Genomic DNA, 21,861 nt, shown 5'->3' with positions numbered 1-21,861 from the left:
TCATATCTAATAGCTAATACTTTGCTTGCTGTGATAACCATTAACATTATGTTTACTCTAATTTGAATTCTAAAGGTATTTTCGTGTTGTTGAACTCATTATCTTTATATGCAGTGCATTTTCAATTTTCTCATGGTCCAGCTCACAAAGTTTTTCTCCAAGGGAAATGTGTTGCATCAGGCTGCATTTACATTTTTGAAGGGCTGGGGRTATTTATAAAACCCCATGTTTTCTTCTTCCTAAAGGTGCATACCATGATCTTTATTTTCTGAAGACAGTACAAAATGCATTTCCCTACAAATTSTGCTTTGGGGATTTTAAAGAGCAATTAGTTGCATCACTGCTGGTGTGGGAGGTGGGCATGACCCCTCAAGGCACATCATGGGCAAAAGGAGCAGATCCCCTTGTGCTCCTTGTGGCACATGCACATGTGTCTGTGAATCAAACAGAGCATCATTCAGCTGACATTGTTCATGCTGTCACAGGGATTGTCTCACGATTTGGGTTCTTAACTGAAACCAGGCCAATGACTCCTGCATTTGATCTCCACTGATCTTCTGCATTTTCATCCCCTACAGAGACTCTCTGCAGCAGCGAGCAGAGTGAAGCTGTTCTCCTCTTCTTGTCCCACTTCTGTAAATAAACCTTTTACCTTCAGTTTTGTTTCTGGTCATGAAGACTGTGGTTCCCATTCCTGTTACTGAAATGGCTAAAAGGCCTCTTAAGTCTTCTTCCTATTCATTTGTGATAACAGCAGTGGGAGGAGAGAAACATGATTTCCTAAAATCTGTGAGATGTTTGCATGATGAGGCCAAGAACTCTGGAGAGCTCTGGGAGAAGGAGTGGATATGCCAGGGATTGCATGCCAGTGGAGCCTGGGTGGGATGCTGTCCACAGCTGTGCTCCACAGCTGGAGGGCACAGGGTGTGGGTGAGCTGGTGAGATTTTGCACCTGGTTCTGCACCTCTGGGCTTGCCAAGCTGGGGGAAACTCCCTTGAGCAGATCCCATGGCTGGGTGAGACCCATTTGTGAGGATCTTCTCACACCTGGCTGCATCTGCAGCAGGAGATGCACCTTTCTTCCCTCTGCCAGCAGTGCCTTCAGGCCCTGCAGGACTCCTTAACCCCTTAGAAGTTTGAGAGGCTTGTATTTTTGCAGCAGTGTAAATTCAGTCTTATTTGAAGAAGTGTTATTGCTTCTATTCCCTTCTGCTTTTATCAGCTTCTTTTTTTTTTTTTTCCTCTGCCGTTCTTCTTTCTTTCCTTCCTTCCTTCCTTCCTTCCTTCCTTCCTTCCTTCCTTCCTTCCTTCCTTCCTTCCTTCCTTCCTTCTTTTTTTTTCCTCTGCTGTTCTTCTTTCTTTCCTTCCTTCCTTAACTAGCTATCTTACTTCTGTTTCTGCCAAAAAGCTGTGTTTGYTTTGCAATTAATGAGCTGAAGCAGTGCACTGGAGATTCTTTTAGTGGATACAGCTATTGCTGCTTCTAGCAAAGACACAGCTGTGTGGTACTGGGGTTGTATTTCTGCGCTGCACTGTGGGACTGTGTGTGTATCCTGGKGCAAATATCCCAAAATGGGCAAGCACTCCTGCTTTTAATCAAACAGCAGCAGGCTAATAGCAAGCAAAGGAGTATTTTCATGAAGGGGTGAAGCTGCAAAATGTTTCCATCTCATCTGTGAAGTTTTGATACTCCGTAGATTTAATAACAGTGTGCAAGAAATGGAGACCAGAGGAATCAGCTAATGCAAATATTGTATTTGATTTTATGTGGATTGCTGAGTTTTACATGGTGGTCACTCTTCCATGGTCCAGATCCAGCTGGAGGCTGATGTTTATGTGCAGCACTGTCTTAGCAGGCACCTTGCAAATCCCAGAAGACGTTAATGCTGCAAAACAAGGAGGATCTCTCCTAGGAAACTGCAGCAGGGACATTTGCTCAGCATCACAAGTATAGACATGGTGAATGGTTTAATGGTGGATTTGGCAGTGTTAGGTTTGTTGTGGGACTCAGTGATGTCAAAGATCTTTGCCTGCCTAAAAGATTCTATGATTCTAAGAAGCTTTGAGCAAGCAGAATCGTATCTTGTTTCTAAATGTGCCATCTGTTTATAGAACACSTGTCAGCAATGCTATGATTTCACATTCAAGTTGACTATGATAACTCTGAGGCTTAACTAATGAATTTTCTAATAGCCACCTGCACTAATTTGGAAAGTRTTGTCTGTGTGACATTTCTCACAGACTCAATGCAGAGGCCTAGAAGTTCCTTTTGGATTTGAAATATGGTGCTATTAAGCAAGCTTGTTTTGCAAGTTCTAATCTCACCCTGGGAAACACCGTTCTTGTGAAGATGTGGGCCTCGGAAAAGTGCATCCAGTTTCTTTTCTGTATGATCTAGAACAAATTCATATCTCTCCGCATGGGTGCTGAGTGCTTCCTGGCACACAGGATAGCTTCTTGGAGTTTTGTGCAATGGGAGCAGATTAGGAGATGCTCAAAAATATGAAGTTTGTAGAGACAGTGGCAATAAATATTTTTTGGAAGTTGTCGTGGTCAGAGATAAAGTACKAAAGTGTCCCTGTGGGGTGAATAACATTGATACTATGCATGTAAATACTTCTAATTGTGATGCCCAAAATCTGCTTCTTTGCAATATCTTGACAACTCTGTATGTGACAAACAGGTCACCTTTTTTTKTTTCCCCTTTTGTTTGGGTGAGCACATGAAGATAGCCTGCTTCAATCCATAATCTGGAGAGTTCACATCTCAGGTGAAGAAGGTTTCATTGTTATTTCACTGTAAGARGCAGTGAATCTCACCTTGGAAAGTTTTAATGAGGGAAAGGTGTAACTATCGATTCTCAGATTCACAAGGTTTTAACTTAAGCTATAAGCCTACTATAAAAAGGCCTCCAGGAAAATTTCATTCACCCACAGTTAAAAAGCTCTTGATATTTCTCTTACGTTCCTAAAGTAGGGAGGCTTTCCCTGGAAGGACATTTAGGGTCACTGCTGAACTGTTCCTTCAATGATTATTTCAGGCAAACTCCTGGTAATGGATAGAAGGTAACAATCCYTTTGGAGYAGAAATRCAGCACATTTTTCATATAAAGTCTTAGTAGTACTGATGGAATGTAGCTATCTCTTTAAGTTTTTAAGATGCATTGTGGCAGGAAGTTGAGAGAGAGCTGAAAATCATGAAAATTCATTTGTGGCACTTTGACGTTTTCCCCTTCGTGGGGAAAATGTACGTGTCTGAGATTGAGATTGATCTGGGGGAGCCACACTGCCTGCAGAAGCTGGTAGGGAACAGCCTCTAAAAGAGACATTGGGTAAGATTGGAGACATCCTCTTAACTTCTTCTTCTTTCTGTCTCTTCAAAAAAACCCAAAACCCAAACACCAAAACCTCCAAAGGTTTTGTCTAAGTGCTATCATATGGATRTGTTAGGAACACATTTCAGTGTCTTCATCTGTTAAGAGATTGAATGTCTCACTTCACTACACTTAAAAGCTTCAGCCTACTTGAGCTGAGTTTGATTTGAGTGCCACATCCAGCTTGGACAGGCATGGTGTCTAATTTTGCTCAGGASAGCAGGCAATCTCTTGACATTTTGACTTGATTTGCTGCTCAAAGCCTTCTCCAGCACCCAAACACTCACAAGCCTTTGTGCATTCAGCAGAACAGATCAGTAGCTGGATTTCTTCCAGATTTGAAGCAGATGGTTTTTAGTCCATTTTGCTGTCATGTACCAAAGGGGTCCCTTTGAGGTACAAAATCCTGTGTTTTGTTCTCTGCTAGGTCTCTGATCTCCAGGTCTAGGAAATGGCAGCTCTGCAATTTCTTGAGTGCCGTAGAACTGCGAGTATACAATTTCACAAATTAATCTTGAGATAGTGCAAGTGTAAATGTCAGTAGCTTTTCACATAGACACATTGCACTTCTTACATTTCTTTACTTATTACAGTTTTATATTGCTTTTTTATTGCAAGAGAAATGATATTAAGCTTATTTATGATCTTTAAAAGGTACTGCAGGGAAATCAAAATGCTGTGTGAACAGATCCTGCCTAAGGGCCTAGACCCTTCCTCATTGAGCAAATACATCTGAATTCTTAAGAACTGGACTTAAGCAAACAGGTTTGGCCATGCTTGACTGAGTTGCCCCCACAGTCACCTTTGTCTTGAGCAGTGCTGGAATGGGCAGTCCTGAGACAGGATCAGATTTTTTGAGTGCCCAGGTCTGAGGCTGTTTTAGGCCAAATGCCTCAGTTTGGATCATCTCTATTTAACCTTTTTGCATAAGGATGTGTGAGTAAGTAGAGACGTGAATGGAATTGATTTTCTGCTCAAGTCTGTGATGGTCTGTTGGGACTTAAACTGATGGACTGAAACTTATTTATTTCACMATTGTTGGAAGCTAATTTTAAGAACTGATGCATTTGAGGCATATATAAAGAAAGTACGCATCCTTGAAGTGAACAGCATGTGATATGTGAAAGAAGAGGAGGGAACAAGTAGCTAAAAAAGGTAAAGTTAGCAGTGTAAGTGTCATTGGGCACAGACAGATGGATACCAGCTGTCTTTTTGGTAGATACGAAGACAGGCTGTATGAACTGAAGAGGAAGAATGTACTTTAACTGAACACTGCTAACCCTGTAGAATAAAAAAGATGAAAACTAGGTTTATTTAAAAAAAAAAAACCAAGTAGGGCCATATTCTGTGTAAAGTATGTTTTTCTTAAATATTCAGATGGGAAGATATTTCAAGTTSTTTCGTCTCCAGTGCTGCTGAAAAACCTCTGGATTCATGATACAATGAATATTTATTATGTATCACAGATGGGGAAAAGAGCTATTATTTTTGGAGCCAGACAAAAAAAAAGATCCGTGGCTTCTTTTTGTTGAAATGTTGATTCAATCTCTCGCRTAAAGAAAACTGTCAGCAGACCAAAAAAGTACAAGACCACCCATTAGAAAGCATTAATTTTGTATCACATATTTAAACTTGACAAAGTGAAGAGAACAGTCTATTAAAACAAAAAACTCCAAACCCAACCAAACCAAAAAAAACCCAACAAATAAAAAATCCAACAAGGAGACAGAAGAAGAGTGAGAGCCAGAGCTGAAAGGAGAAGGAGTGACAGACTGATGTGACAAATTGCACTGTGTCCACTGCTGCAGCTGCCTTCCCTGCTCCACTGGCATTCGTGGTGCTGTTAGACTTGCATGGATGCTCAGCCACTGATTCAATATCCACAGCCCCCAATAACCATCAGGAATCATTACAGGACAGCATGTTCCTGCAACTCCGGCTGCTGAAAAGGAGCGTTATACAGGGAAATCAGTGTGTAATTTTTGTTAAAAATTCCAACATTCTGCCTCAATACCTTGGTCTGTTGAGCAGGTCATGCTACCACCCAGCCAAGGGGACAAGAGCTCTGGGTCATATTTAGGGCAATAATGGTGTGCCTGCCTTCACATAAACTGCTGAGTTGTGGCTCTCAGTAATTTTGTGTGAAGGGCAGCGATGACTGAGGCCATCAAAGGGAATGCTTCCCACACCCAGCAAATTTGAAGAAATGTAGTTTGGAAGCATCTCATGATGTGGAACAAATTCCTTGTCAAATTTGTCGGGAGAAAATTATGCAGGTAATGTTAGTTGCAATAGATGTCCTGCAGGATGTCATAATTAGTAATTTGAGCTAGGATTCCCAAACTCCTATATCTTAGGGACTACAGAAAAATTTGAAAATATACCTCAGCAGGCCACATTAAAGTATAAGATATGAGTGATTATAGTGGTCATTTGGCTTGGTTTCTTCCAGGTCATACTTCCAGAAGCAAATTCTAAATATTCTTGGATGCTTTCCTCTCATCTCATTCCACAGCATTGCTGACTTGCTCTAGTTGAAAACTGGATCRGTTCAGCCAGGGTGAGCCTTTTGCTGTCAAGCAAGCAGCAAACACATCAAAATCAAATCCATAAAGAGGAAGCAAGATGAAGCCTGTTGATGTGTGGCAATTCTTCCGGAACAGGGCAGGCCACACGCAATGTGGGACAGCCCCCAGCGCCAGCAGATCAATGAACAGTGGCACGGAGGTGTTGCCCAAGTGACCACAGTCACGGGGTCGTGTTTCACAAGGGTGTTCTCCTATTGCTTGGGGGGCAATGGATGCTCTTGGCACAGTGACTCTGGGTATCTCTCTCACCTGGAAAATGTGAGTGAGAGTCTTCATGAGCCAGAGTGCAAAGTGTGAGGTTTGGCACGGGTTAACTGGGGGTACAAGGGCTGAGTTGTTCTCAAAGGTGAGGATGCCATCGGCACTTCCAGCTCCACACTYGTGCTGGGTTGCATGAGCAGGGCACATAACAGTACCTTTTGTTCTGCAATCGGTGTCCATAGGKTTTGTTTCACTAGTGCACATAACAGAACATTTTGTTCTGCAATCAGGGACCATGGTTTTCGTTTCACTACCTCCCACATGAGCACAGATTGTCGGTAAGTGCTGGGTGTTCTGGTCAGCCGTCAAGCGTTGCTCCTACAAGTTTTCAGGAAACTCATGCATGTTCTGTGCAGTGCCTTACAAAGCACAGGAYGTCCTGGGCCCTCTGGTATCATTCCTGCAACCCCAGTGTTCCTGCAAATGGGTCCTGYAAATCCTGACTGTTGGATGCCCTATGACAGATCACAGGGTCCTAAGAAGACCTGGAGGTRCTTTCCACTACTTTGTTTATTAGGGAGCCTTTTCCCATGCATATATGGTTTGCTTTTTTCCTGTCATCAAAAGGTCCAGAACACCTTTTGTTCTYGTCTTAGAAAGCCTTTTGCCAGCACAAGAATTAGCTATTTCCTGGGTTAGCTGCAGCGTGTACACAGGTGTATATATGCTTGCATTTTTAGGGCAGAAAAGTAAAGAGAGGGTCTTGTGATCAATGCTGAACATTGCTGAGAAACATTTTCTTATCATCAGAGCTGCTGGCTGCAATGTGGGCAGCCCTCATGGATGAACCAGGTCCATGGCTGAGAGTCCCCTCTACAGCAGGGCAAAGGTGGAGAATGATACAGTCAAGYTCTTTATGGTAACAGCAGCCTCTCCTGCGTTTGTGCCACTCTTTGCATGGTCTGTCTCCTGTGTCCTGGCCTATTTCCTCACAACCTACCTTTTACTGTGGCTGCATCATAGGTAATTTACCACTGTAGAAAATCCCCCACTGAAATATGTGATCTGGTTACAGCAGCCTGGGCATGGCTGATAAAGGCATAGGGAGGATGGAGAGGTCAGGGTTGGGAATTAGAGCAGATGGACAAGAGATGGATTAAGGGATGGACAAGARCATATTTCAGAGGGATGTCAGAACTTGGCTCGGGGTGTAGATGRATCCATTTTGCTGCAGTTGAACTTGTTCCTGTCCAGAAAGGTCTGTTTCTGAAAGGGGTTTGATTATGTGCGGAAATACCACAGGGTCTGCAAACCTGGCATGCTGTTTATGAACTGAACCCAAAACATGGATTTACCCATGGTTGATCCAAACTGAGGCTRAGCTTCTGTTCATAATTCCTCCTGTGCACCAGCTTCTGATGGAAACTCCTGTTACATAAACATAAAATTTGGCATATTAGCAGAATCCTTTCCTCAAGGTGGTGTTTCTTCATCTTCTCAGAAAGCACAGCCCTAAGGCAGAGCTCTGCCTGGCACTTTACTTCATTACAACATTACAAGGTTTTGAAAGGGTCAGTTAAGTAGAGTGTTAAAACTGCTAGCTGCCTACATTGTCAAGAAAACACTGAGAATCTCCCTTTGGCAGATTGCAGTGCCAGAAAGTTTTAGACCTTTCCTCTGTTCCACAAAGCCTTCAGAAATAAGAGTGGTTTGATGAAGATGTACAAGAAAAATAATTCTCTTCTTTTATAGTAGTTATTTGGAAAAACAAAGAAATTTTAAATTAAAATTTTAAATTTATTCTAAGACAAAGAGACAAGGGGGCTGAGCAAGGTCTGGAGGGTGCCATCCTAGTTCTGATGATTCTCTGAATGCTGAGCTGCAGGGGCCCTGCCAGATGCTGTCAGCCCCTAATAGACATGGTATCATCAGCAAACTCGTTGATGGATTTTGATCTAAAATGACACAGCACTGCTGCTACTGAAGTTTTTAATGATGCCCTATTATATAAAGTAAATACTCTTTACTGTAGCCCTTGGCTTCTCCCTATACATGTAAACATCACTAAAATGCTGTTTGCTGTGTTAATAATAAGTAAACTTTTTCAGGCTGGAGTTTTGGTGTAAAATAGACTTGAGTTACCACAAACATTTATCGGTTTATATGGAAGAGTTTTGGCCAGATTACTGTGGGTCCCCACAGAGCACAGCCAGCACCCTGTAGCTGTTCCACTTTGCATGGGGCAATGGAAAAACAGACTGCAGAGTGCAGAGAAGGAACAGAAATCCTGCAGGGCTTTCTTTTCCACCCTTCTTTTGGGGACTTTTGCAATTTGAATACAACCCTTTTCTCTCAACAGGTGGCAGTGTAAATTTCTCCATGTATGGATACGTGTATGTCTGTATTTTTTTATCTTTGTCTCGATCTATGCATTGAGAGASTTGCCAAGGGTTATGTGGCCTCTCACTGATCTCTTATCTCTAGTATTTCTCTTGGATATTTGAAATTCCAGCAAAAGGTTCTTTGACATCTGCAAGGGACATGTTATTTCGAGTCTCTCATCTCAGGTCAGCAGCAGCTTCAAGGGAGCCAGCAATGGTCAAGGTTCCAAACACTGCTGCCATATCATTATGATACCAAATGGTTAAATTTAGTTCCCCTTTCTTTGTCTTYTGTTCCTGCAGCTATGGTATCAAGCCAAGAGCCATGCCCATTATTCATAAGTGCTGCTGAAACCCTTCTCCCTGGGAATTCTATTCACAAAACTTGTACATTAATCAAAATAATCACTTGTAAAGGTCCTGGGATCTTTCAGCTTTTCACAAAGACAAGGGGAATGGCTCAGCATTTATGAACAGGCCTTAAAGTAAGGGCAGGGCTCTACTGGTCCCCAGTGAAATAAATGCCTCTGAGGTAACAGGTCTTGGAAGCTACAGCCAGGACCAGCAGGGATCTCAATTTTATTGGGAAGGAAGCTCTCAGTCCAGGAATGTTTTGAAGAAAAACCCAACCACCACTTTCTTACAAACTTTCATTACAGTTACCCAAATTTTCTTGCAAATGATAAAGCTTCCTGATTAACTAAGTCTGAATGAAAACTCTTCCAGTTTGTAATTAAGGAAAATTCGCATAGCAAAGCAATACCATTGTTAAAACCCTTTCTTTCTCTTTTCAAAATATGATTGATAACACTGGTTTAAACAAATAGCATTCAATATTGTCTTGTGTAAAATCCTCCCAAAGTCTTCAAAAAGTTGTTGAAATGAGAAGTTCCCTTTTAAGCTGGTACAGAACATTTTGTGCTGGTGAATGGCATAACTCAGGGGGCTGAAGGACTGAAATCCTCCCAAGATCAGTTTTGCTGCCCCATGTGTATTTGTACTCCTGTTATGTGGTCAGCTGTTAGAACACTCCACGTTCACAGATGGTAACTGTTTTTATTAAAACAAATGTGTTTTTTAACCTGAATAATGGTACAAAATCTGACTTACTTCAGTGCTTCACAGTGTGTGTCCACCAGCTGAACAGATAAACGAAAGATAAAAGAAAGACTCGGCCTGCCTKCTCATTATTGCAAGCAAGTATGGTCTTGCAGCATCACTTGGATGCTTCTGTATTTATTTTTTAGAGCAATGGTATTGCTGGGATTGGTTCTCTTTCTTCTGAACCAACTTGATTTCTCCTAATTCCTGCTGTTGAATACACTGATTCTTCCCCTGCATCTTTAGAAGCAGTATATGTTGCACCTAATTAGTTGTTATTCATTTRTTTGTGACCCCCTCTTTCATTATATCACAGATCCAGAGCAAATCTATCTTGCTCAATATTTTCTTAAGCAGCTTTTAATGGCAATTAGAATTCCTGAGCATTGGGACACTCCATACAGGACAAGCACAAAGGGAGAATGTCTCTGTTCCTGTACCATATGCATTTCCATGTRTTGTCCCTCACCTGAGCCCCCTCCAAATCCTTTACACATTGGAATAGTGAAGTAGGAAAGAAATACCATGGGTAATTGTATCTGCTACATGTATTTCATATGACTGCTTCTTAAAACAAGTGTCTGAACTTGTGTGTCAGAAGGACAGCAAATCAAAGATAAACGAGAAGATTTACTGCCTGCATTACATAAATGACTTCATCTTCTTGGTGAGACAAATACTGAATTCAGGAACATGTAATAAAAAATAATAGTTAATATTACCCTCCCAGTACTCCTACATAATGTATGATTTGTACCAGCTCAATTTTTCCTTTATCACAGGCCATATATTTGTCACTGTTTTTTATAGCTATGAAGTTACTTTTTACCTACTAAATTTAAGTTCAGCCAACAAAATGTAATTATGAACAAAAATCTTTGTCATCTGTTTTTCTCTTTGCCTCTGAAATCCCTCTTTGCTGGGTTGGCTACTTAAGCCAAGCACCATAACTGGTTTGGAAATCTTCTATTGTCCCTGTTGTTCTGGSTCATGTAACTCTATATTATTTCATGGTCCTCAAGTGGACACAGTTCATCCTCTGTCTGCTGTTACCATAGGCTTTTTGTAATCATTGCTGTGTCTTTAAATCCCTCAACACTTCTYACATGAAAGACCACAGAGCACATAATGTGGTTTCATACATAAAAAAGGCTGTTCGTGATTGCAGGCAAACACTGTGATTTTGGAACTGGGGAAAAAGAAAAAGCTACTCAGCATTCTCAGGTTTCCTCCTTTCYTAGCATGTCCCTAGTGCCCCTACTGACTCACTGCCTATGGTCTGAGAAGATGCCAAAGCCATGGGAAATGCCTGCTTGCTGTTCTCAGCATCACTGGCACCTCCCAGCCCTGACACGCTGAGTGACCATGTGGGTGCTGCAGCCTTGCCCAGAGCCCTTCACCCAGGCATGGAAGGTGTGTGAGCTGTAGGCTTTCTCCACCAGAGCAGTGGGGATGGCTGGTAGCTCGGGGAAGAAGCAAAAACCTCACTGAAGCTGCAGCAAGTTGGGGGTTGGTCTCTTCTCCCAGGTAACAAGTGACAACATGAGAGGAAATGGCCTAAAGTTGTACCAGAGGAGGTTTAGAATTAGATATTAGGAAAAATTTCTTCACTGAAAGGATGGASAGGCTTTGGAATATGCTGCCCAGGGAAGTGGTGAAATCACCATCCCTGGAAGTGTTTAAAAGGCACGTGGATATGGCACTTGGGGATGGGGTTTGGTGATGATCATGGCAGTGCTGCATTAATGGTTGGACAAGAYATTCTTAGAGTTTTTTTTCCAAATGGAATGGTTCTGTGGATGGCCCAGGCTAGAAAGATATGGGGGCAACAATGTTGGGGCCCTGCTATGATCCCCTTGGCATGCCTTTTCCACCCCCAGTGGAAGCCCTGGGCTCTTTTACTGTCTGATCCCTAGCCCCAACCACATCCCTGAACAAAACTCATCATATCTAGGCACCATTTGATCCATAAGAGAAGGAAGGGCAGGAAGAGATATTTTTTCACTTTTATTGTAATTTGAGAGATGCACTAGGATGCATTAATGTTTAGACTGTCACTGTTTAGTAATTTAGATTATCCCCTTCAGTTTATAGGGACAGCAACATCACTTCACCTGTTCTACTTTCAACAAACTCAGCTTTGCAACAGTCCTCCATCACTGCTCTTCCGCATAGCATCACATATCAAGTAGGCTGTGCCCAGGGATGGTTTTCTACATTAAATAAAATCCAGAAGACCCCACTTTTTTAGAAAAAAATTCTTTCTTTCAYCAGTCTATGGCTATGTCTCTGTGCACGGGCACTATGGGTCTCTCTGGACATTACGTTGTTCCTTACACCCTGATTTCTACACTGAGGGTCTCCTCCTCCCTGACCCTTCCAGCTCTTGAGAGTGTAACTATTTTTCACAGCCTGCCTGCTTTCTATTACAGTGAAAGTGTCTTTGGAAATCCCAGGAACCTGTAGTGGTGAGGCAATCTGTGACCCAGCCATTGCTGCTCTGGCCAAACCAGCACTCCCTCATGACAAAGTGGGTCCCTTGGCACATCGCCTCCTGTTTCTCCCAGTTAGTCATAYACAACTGGGGTATGTCAGCACTTACTCCTCTGGCTAAGCATGCAAATTCCTGTATTTGTGGAGTCTGTTGTTCATTGTGCTAATCCCTCTGTTTAGTCTTTCTCTTTCTGTCCGGTTACTTGGTGATTCTCAGAGCTGGAGAGCTCCTTTTCTTTTCTGTGCTCCTCAAGACCCCATCTGGGAACTGTGCACAAGGGTATTATAAATTATTAAAGCCAGGTTTGCTCCTATCAGTAACCCCAAGAACATGTGCTGGTGCAATAGTTGTGGTTTACTTTGCTTGTGCTTGCCAGACAGCTTTCAACATTCAATATTTCTTAATGCCTCGTCACCTTATTCTTATGCGAACCAGAGAAATTTTCTTCAGTTTTTAATTGCATGAAGTTTGCTTAGCCAAACTGGATAACAGAACAAATAACAAAGTCCAAGGGATTGCAGCTCTTGGGTGCCAAGCATTATCAGCCAAGCATTATCAGCCACTATAACAGGGTAAGTTCTTCCAGGAGAGACAGCAGAACGTGGGAGCTGCTGTAAGAAGCAGGCACATTAATTGTCCCTTGTAGAAATGGTGTAATCTCCATTCCATGATGCCTGAATTTCCATTTCCCATTCCATCAACTGGGGATAAAGAACAAACACACCTTGCTTTTGAAATCTCTGTTGCAAGGAACTTCCAGAACACCAGACATTTCTTGATATTTTGACGATTTCATTGGAATGTCCAAGGACAGCAAAATCCACGCAAGTGTGGCAAGGGACTSCGTGTAGCCCTGGTGTGGGAAATATCTATCTGGTGAGATGAGCAACCAGTGAGACATATGGGGAATGGTCTGCTCTTCAAGTTAGGAATTTCACAGCTATGTTCCAGCATCTTGAGCTGTATAAATGAATCATCAGYACAGCGAAACCACAGAATGACACCAGCTTCCCTAAGAAAGTTTCTCTATATATATAGCTGCTAGACTTGCACATTTCTGTTTATAAATACTCAGTGATAGCTGACCGCAAAATGGCATGGCCTTCTCAACAGACATCTCTTAAAAAAAAAAAAAATTATTGTTCTTTCATTTCTTCCTGAGTTATTCTAAACTGGACTTTGCACCTCCAGATAAATGATTTAAACTTGAGGTCTTTGTGCTGCTACATGTGATCAAGATATTTTCTGGATAAAAAGATAGCCAGGGCAAAAYTCCAGTGAAGAAAACTGTTTAAAAGTGTTGATCCTTGTTAGATATACCTGAGGACATTTTTCTATTTGAGAATTGAAGTCTCTCACTCGATTGCCCTCTTCTAAATATGTGAAGGCCAAAATTGCCACAATTCATAACCCTTTTCTTATTCCTCTTCATGAGYCTGGAAACCATAATTTGCTTATAGCTCTTACTTCCTTATACCCCATTGCAAGAGAGCCTTAATGTAGGCTGTCACACTAAAATGGATGTTATGAAAGAAAAGGGGAATCAGCACATTTGTGATTCACCAGCTATCTGGGGTTTCACAGAAGATTTATGCCATCCATGAAGAGCTTGCTAAACCACAAAATGTGAAGATTGCGATTATTTAGCTGCCATGCAGTTATTTAGCTGCTGACTATGCTGCAGTGCACCTTTTGTTACCCATGAGAATTTTTTACTTGAGCTAGAATGTGAAATAGTCATGTGAAGACACGAGTGTATGTAAGCTACCATTCGTCAGAAAACAGGAAAATTAGTCATATATTTAGCAGTAATTTCCCCTTTTTTTGGGAAATCCAAGCAGATATTTTCTCTCTRTCTGTGCCTCTGTTTCTCTCATCTTCACTCTACGGAAGGAAAGAAAGTTGAGTCTAAAACGTTGTTTGGTTTTGACACAAACCTGATTGGGCAATGAGAGACAAATTTCCGCTGTGTGTTGAGCTAAACCCTATATAAGGTCCTCACTAGGAATTTTCAGCCAGATAGCTTCTTTCTGAGAGAAGCTCATGACTGAAAGACTGCTGAAACACGGGTAAGTGAATCTGATCAAAATTTGGGAATGAAAACTTTCCCTAAACCCTCAAATGGTGCAGGGCTTACAGGGATTGTTAGTTACTAAGCCAAAGGGACAGAAAGCTATGAACAAAATAACCAAGTATTTTGTCAGGCAAAGGAGCTGAAGAGAGGGAAACTCACCTGTTACAGGGTATCCATGTGAACCATGAGGCTTGTTAGTGCCACWAGCACCTGGTTCAGGTGTARYTGAGAGAGWCYAGRGMTYCATRCCAATTCCCTGGAAACCCRTGCAGATCTAAGASTAGGGGAGATGACCCTTGGTTATGAAACTATTATTGAGCAAGAGGTTGGTTTTGTGGTGTTGTAGAGATGTCAATGAGCTGGAACTAGTTTTTGTAGTCAAGCTATCAGATGTCAGATAAGTATAGCTGTTGGAAGAGGAAGAAATTTGGATTAAAACCGTGATGTAAGTATGACCGATGGGACACACAAAAGATGCCCGAAGGTGTACACCCATGAACATGGCTGTGTTATATTGGTAGAAAAAGTTTTATTGCTTTTGATTTTSATTTAAAGTAGTTGTCCAGTCATATCCATCGTAGTTTTAAGCTAATGTTAAATGCATGCAGTTTCCATTTCTGTACAAAAAATGGAAATAGTGTAATGTATCATGTGGATATGTGTGCTGTATTGCTCATTAATTCCTTGCAAAGAGCAAAAGCTAGTGCCTCTCTCCAGCATGTTTTATATGTTTTTGCCCATGTCACATCAAGATAAAGCACAATCAATCAACTGAGTGGAGCTGAAGTGTCATGGCAGAGCAGAAGCATTCAGTGATGKGCACAGACACTGCCATGCCCATGCCAGCCCCATACAGATGACACTTATGAATGAGTGGTGATGGAGAGTTTCATTTTCAGTTAATGCCACCCCATCTGATTTTCAGGACAGGTTGTTCAGGGTTTTCCTTAACATTTATTTTTTTAGAACAGATGTTAATAGTGTCCATGCTCAAAACTTGCACACCACCAGCAAGATGGGTACATATGCCATGAGAATCAATGCTTTTTGTCCCAACAGAAACATTTGTTGGAGACTTTGAAAGCTTGGCTCTGCTTGTAGCAGGTTTTCCTGCAGCCTGATTCACACTAGCTGGCTTACTTTGCTCCTGTGGTCACCCAAGCTACTACACWACAGCTAACCTGAAGCAGCTGAACTGTGCCTCAGTCACAACCTATTGCAAAATGAGCAGAGCTAGATATTTCCACTCATAGCTGTTGCTCTGGRAAGCTGTGGGGACAGCAGCATCTTGTGGTATGCTGTTTCCAGCTCCTGGAGTGAAAGGGAAGGGCCAGAACTGATATGTGTGTGCCAAGCCAGATGTTCTGGTTCCGTGGTTCAGCCCCCATAAACTAGGGATGAAGACACCTTTCTGCTCACATCTCCCCAGGTCTGGAGTGAGGAAAATAGCAGTTAACTCTTCAGATAAAGTTCAGTATTTTCATTATATCATCTGTCTTGTAATAAACTTCCTTGCAGATTTCAAAACACCTCTCCTTCCAATTTCCTGTGGAAAAAAATGCACGGGCTCTTCTTTGTCCTGATGGCATGCACAGCAGGTGCCTCTACTTTCAGACTCCAGCAAGTCAAAACCACAGGTAAATGCATATTTGTATTTTTTTTCTTCCTTCTGTTTACCTCACCCTTTTTTTTAATGTTCCTGTCTGACAGTAATGTAATAATATCTCTGATTTRTATAGAAAACTGCCCAGATCACACCGTGTTTTTCAAACACTACTACGAACTKCATGGAGAACCTGTGGTTCTGAAATGCCCTTCCCCCAGACACAAACATTTGGATTTCTCTGCCTTGACCACTAATATCACATGGTATAAAAATGGTTCAAACTCCATGATATCAGGAAGAGATGAAGATTCAAGAATCTGGGCAGAAGGGAATGCACTCTGGTTTTTACCAGTGATGCTAGAGGACTCAGGAGTATATATCTGCACAAAAAGGTAGGTACTTAAAAGAAAGTCTACCTCACTGACAAAATGACTATGTCTAAATGCATTATCATGATTTTAAGCTCCAGTTATATTCAGAGCATTTCTGGATAAGATAATTTCCTTGTTGACCATRTTAGAGAAAAAACTGGGGAAAGTCAGGACCACGAAGTGCATTGTGTGTTTCCTATACCTGTACTGAAATCTGGATAAATTGTGGCACTTTGGCTACAGTCTCACAGGAGAACAGTGTGTGGAGAGTTAATTCTAGTGCCCTCTGAGCAGGTCAGCCCTATGGCAAGAGGGGCATGCTGCAGGCAGTGAGTTTTGCTGAGCACAAATATCCTTGTTGCACCTCAGATTTCTTATGAAATGAAATTTCCTACGCATAAGGCACAGTGGCTCTGCAGTGGCTTCCCTCTTCCCTCTTCCATGTTCCTAATCTTCACTTAGCTTTTGCATCACATTTTAAACCAGAATCTGATTGACTTGGTATTGTCAGATGGCTTCTCCTAAGACCCAGTGTGTATTTACCAGACTGGTACCAGACTTGTGGTATTGCAGTGAGTTGAGAGTTCAGMCATGGCTTTTTTCAGCCCTATTGATCATTTTTTTTTTTCTGAGTGTTTACAATCTGACAGCCCACTGCACCACATCTAAAAAGAGGCCAGGGTCTGGATTTGTTAAGGACTGAGAAAGGCAAAAATTCCGATCACCCTTAGAGCCTGAACTTCAGGAGATGTCCCAGGTGCCTGTCCCCTGCCATCTCCTGCAGCCAGCCAGCCTCTCAGTACACCCTGGCGCCTTGCTCTGGGATTTATACTGGAGAACACATCTCTGTATCTCTGCAGGTGCTTATGGAGAGCACGGTCTCCTTGCTGGCAAGGCACACCTTGTGAGTGATGCATGTCAGCAGTAGAGGAGATGGACAGACAAAACTCAAYTTGAGAAATCACGTTCAATCATATAGGATTGGCCTTCCCCCATGTCTCAGCAGTGATTTCAGTGGTGGAGCAGAAGAGAGGACACTGACAGTGAGGCCGAAACAACAAAAGATTGTAAATATTGTTCTAGAGCRGAGTGGTTGCTCAAGATATTCATTGGTATTTTTAAACCCCTTTTTCAGACTGTTCTGCCTCTCTTAATATATAACACCATGGCAGCGTTACTGAGAGGTATAGTAAAATGCTGTGAAACACATTTGAAAAACATATGCAAAAGCCAAGTAGGTAACTTCCTTGCTAACATTTTTATATGATTAATAAAGTGCAAGCAAATTGCATTTCCTTTGTAAATTATCCCACAGGGAAAAGAGCAGATTTTTTCATCAACTCCATAAATCAAAGGTAGCAGCAAACTATCAGAAATCTCTATTCTGTGGAGCAAATATTTTGGATTTGGGCATCTGGCCTGTATGTGACAGATGGCCAGAGTGCCCTGGCAGTAGTGTCAGTGTGTCTGCTTGCAGCCCACAGCTGCTCCCCTGGAAGTGGCAGCCTGGCCCCCCTGGCTTTGCTGGACCCTTCAAGGATCAGGCACTGCCCTGGATAGGGGCATCTCCAAAGCAGGCTTCCAGAGGTTGGAAAGGATGGAATGTGAGCATCTATCTCCCCCAGTTCGGTCTTCCTTGGGACTGGAGGTGATTGCCACTCAGGGCCAGAAAGAAAATATGAATATTGCAAACCTTTCAAAGCCAGAATGCCTTCTTTGCTAGACAAAATTACATATACTCACAGAAATGCCTATGGTTGTGCAATAGTAACTGCAGATGTATTTTAATACATGCTTTAAGCTTTTTATTTAATCATTAGGGTTTTCACAGTCAAAACCTCTTCTGAGGAAATGGTGGAAGGTTCATGACACACCTGCTACTGTTCAGGTGAACATGTTCCCTGTCCTCACAAAGTTAAAATCATGMTGGAACCTAAAGGGGCACAGGAAATTTTGTGTACGAAAAAGAAAAGACTGAAGGTCTGAGGCAGACACATGTCAGCATCGTGTTTAGATTGTACCAGTGATTTTCCAGCATTCCTCCTGGTATGATATCAGTCTTGGCCTCTCTTAAGGAGGAAAATGGAGCCAGGAGGAGTTTCATTTGAGGGTTTCAATTGAGTTCTTGGGTGCTCATCTGTCCCTGCTCTGTCTGCAGGAACTCTTCCTACTGYGCCGAGGTCTCCATCCACCTCACAGTCATGGAGAAAACATCTGCTCGGGAGATTGCCTATCCCCAGATCCTCTTCACGTTCACCTCTGGAAAGATCGTTTGTCCTGACTTGTGGGATTTTGCACCAAACAGGACAAGCCTGGAGCTCAAGTGGTACAAGGTAGAACTTTCATTTCCTCTGTGCATAGCCTCATCCTCACTTGGCACATAAACCTCCACTTCATGTTTCTCCTGAACATCACGTTGTTAAAGTCACGAGCACAGTGTAATATACTGCGAATTTTGGGGCAGATGTATGCATTTTGAGAAAAGTTCTCTGGGCCACATTCAGCATAGATTGAAGTGTTCTGCATGTTGTAGGYTCTCACAGGCAGTGCAACTGTTTATAAGGCCCAGCTCCAGGGTTTGCCACCTGATATGAGGCTCTACTCTTTGGCACTGTGCTTCTTTTTGTGGTCCCTCCAGTGAATCCCATAAAGTAGGACTTCCCAGGGATGCCTCCTCCATGTTCAGGTGGGGCAGCTTTCATTGATCAACTGGAATTCAGCATTTGGAAATATTGGATGAATACACAATGCTTGGAGTGTTCTCTTTCCTACCTGGCCAAAAGTTGCTTTTCAAGTAGGCAGGCCTGGTTTTGCCTCTAAGATCAAGTACAACATCGTCCACTGTTCAATTTCACACTGGAGAGCAGGGACTTTTTCTTCTTCTACTTTCACAATATTTTGGTTTAACTTTTCTTTACACTCCCACCCGTGCTCTGCCTCCTCCAGCTGCTGCCTCACCTTAGGATGTAATACACACKCTGGCTTCCTACAGCAGTGCCTGGGTTCTGATCTGTACCCCACCAGCAAAGTTCTGCTGCTCAGGATTCCCTTCAGGAGTGACACAYAGCACGCTTTATCCAAGTAAAGCACTGCCCCCCTCAATATGGTTCTTGTTACAAATGTAAGAGCTACCCTCCCTTCATGAGGAAGGAACATCTTTTCTCCTAGGAGGGTTCCATAACTGTGTATGAACAGAGCCTTAGGGATGCAGAACAGGAATTTCTAACAGTTTATGAGATATATCGGGTAAGTAACAGTTATGTGAAATCCTACAGATTACAAGTATTTGTCTTTGAAGAATGCCTGAGAATATTACTCTTATGAGATCATGTATGGAAAGTGATAACATTGTGAAAACCTCCATGGCTACTGAAATCTTGGATGATTGCTCATAAGATGACTCAGGGAAGAGCCTMTTATATCTTTTCCATCTTGCAATATGCACTTTATTGAAGAGCTGTGTACACACATTGTGGGTAGATTAAAATAGCAATTCTTCACAATGCATCCGGTAGCACGAAGCATTTTAGAGATGGATACACATTGAAAAAACTTGTCCTTTGGTGGGAAAGCAAAACTGCTCACATTTCCCAGTGATAAGTGAACTTCTAACAAAGGACAGACAGGGATAATTTGTCKGGAGTTACACAGGGTGTAACCACAGCCATTTGAGTCATAACACCAGTTTCTGTCCTTTCTCCAGGATGCTCTGCCTTTGGAAGATGACAATGAAAAATTCATCATTATGAAAGGTTCATCCTCTCTGATCATGACATCTGTGCTACCAACAGATGCTGGGTATTACACCTGCAAGATGTCATTTCCATTTGAAGGTGTGGTGTATGAAATCACCAGGACAATTCATCTGGAGACTGTTGGTAAATATAGTAACAGATGATCAGAGGGATGGAGCACCTCTCGTACAAGGAAAGACTGAGAGAATTGGGTTTATTCAGCCTGGAAGASAGAAGGATTCAGTGTGACTGATTTGTGGCCTGCCAGTAGCTGAAGGGGGCTTACAAGAAAAATGGAGAGGGACTTTTTACAAGAGCATGAAGGGACAGAACAAGGGTGAATGGCTTCAGACGGAGAGAGGGCAGGTTGAGGTTAGATATTACAATGAGATTCTTTGATGTGAGAGTGGTGAGAACCTGGCACAGGTTGTCCAGGGAAGCTGAGGATGCCTGGAAATGTTCAAGGCTGGGTTGGATTGGGATTTGAGCAACCTGATCTAGTGGAAAGTGTCCCTACCCATGGCAGGAGAGTTGGAACTAGATGGTCTTAAAAGTTCCTTCCAACCCAAACCATTCTGTGATTCCATGATTCAGTGTTTGACACATTAAAGCGCTACAGCACTTCAGAAAACCTCTCCTTTACTAATGCAACTCGTGAGAGGAGCTCATGCTCGGCCCCTCAGCCGTGCCAAGGGAAGGGTGATGTGCTTGTCCCGGCACTGATGGAGCTCGCACAGCATCCCTGGCAGGGCGGGGATCGCTCCTGCGAGTACCCCTCTTTGTTAAACCGAGTAATTTATGTCTGGGGGCAGGAGGGGGTGTGCACTGCAAAGGGCGGCAGAGTGGTTCGGAGATGAACCATTTGTGCGGGCCGAGCCGCTGTTGGCAGCGGGGGATCGCGACTCTATCGGGAGCGGTCGGCAGGGGCCGCCCGTGCCGCAAATTGCGAGCGCATCCCGGGGAGCGGGGACAGCGGGGACAGCGGGGACAGCGGGGACAGCGGGGACAGCGGGGACAGCGGGACCCTGCCATCCGCACCGCCACGGGTCTGGGGCGTGCACAGGGAACATCTCCTTTTGTCAGAGGGTTTAGCATTTCTAGTTCGGGGTCATTCTCACATTTTCTCTTGAGCTAGCACTGACTCGGTTCTCTTTCTCTGTCCAGAACAAGAGAAGAGAATTACGCCGATAATTGTGTAYCCAGCTCACAGGACAACATCAGCTGCTCTCGGTAAAGCCCAACATTATTTCTGGAAATGTTTAGTCAGAGAAAAATTAGAGCAGGTCCTCTTAATTTGTCGGCATAAATTGTTGTGTTATTGCTTTTTTGATCTTGATTATATCAGTTGAGGAGTATTTTTTTCTTCTAAATGTCCACAACAAGATATTGTCTTCCAGGTAGGAGAAGCTGCAGAACCAGTGTTGATTTTAACCCCTTACAAAGCAATAAAACCATGCTTGCACCATTAGCTCAGCTGTCCAGTTCTCACTTCACTGAGAGCTTTTCTTTTTCATATTTCCTCAGATTGGTCTGGGTTGTATGGTAGCTTCAAATGAGCCATCCAGTTACTTTGAAAGGGGACGTTTTTCATTCTTTTTTACTGATTGAACTAGGTGTTAGTTAGTTATTAAGTACCTTCAGAGGATCTCAATTTTTCTTCGAAGATTATGTGATGGCAACAAATTTCTGTTGTATTTCCTCTTCCCAGAAAAATGCCAGTTGTATTTTATATCAAACTTTTAAAATCTGGGAACTATACACACAGCTGTGTCCTACAATGATGTTAGTTTTCTCTGCCACTTTTCTTTCCATCAGTGTAGGCCTAACAGCCTTTTTTTTTTTTTTTTTTTTTTTTTTTTTTTTTTTTTTTTTTTTTTTTTTTTTTTTTTTTTTTTTTTTTTATCTGCTTCTGTGTAGTGTTTTATATTTCTTTTATCA

At 42.5% G+C, this 21,861-nt stretch overlaps 1 protein-coding gene across 1 annotated transcript in view; it reads left to right on the top strand.

Moving 5' to 3' along the window:
* Positions 1–14,145: 14,145 nt before the first annotated feature.
* The window catches only part of IL1R2 (interleukin 1 receptor type 2), a 12,359-nt gene continuing 4,643 nt past the window's right edge, over positions 14,146–21,861 (top strand). The window contains exons 1-6 of the mRNA XM_057374857.1: positions 14,146–14,207; positions 15,731–15,849; positions 15,952–16,210; positions 18,348–18,522; positions 19,893–20,067; positions 21,088–21,153. Of these exons, the coding sequence (XP_057230840.1) occupies positions 14,182–14,207; positions 15,731–15,849; positions 15,952–16,210; positions 18,348–18,522; positions 19,893–20,067; positions 21,088–21,153 (820 nt within the window). The 5' untranslated portion in view covers positions 14,146–14,181. The remainder of the gene's footprint in view (positions 14,208–15,730; positions 15,850–15,951; positions 16,211–18,347; positions 18,523–19,892; positions 20,068–21,087; positions 21,154–21,861) is intronic.

Source organism: Malurus melanocephalus, unplaced genomic scaffold (genome assembly GCF_030028575.1).
Source record: "Malurus melanocephalus ecotype Western Australia unplaced genomic scaffold, MMel_1.1 scaffold_234, whole genome shotgun sequence".
Taxonomy (NCBI): domain Eukaryota; kingdom Metazoa; phylum Chordata; class Aves; order Passeriformes; family Maluridae; genus Malurus; species Malurus melanocephalus.
The sequence above is the reverse complement of the archived record's forward strand: the minus strand, read 5'-3'. Positions and strand labels throughout refer to the sequence as shown.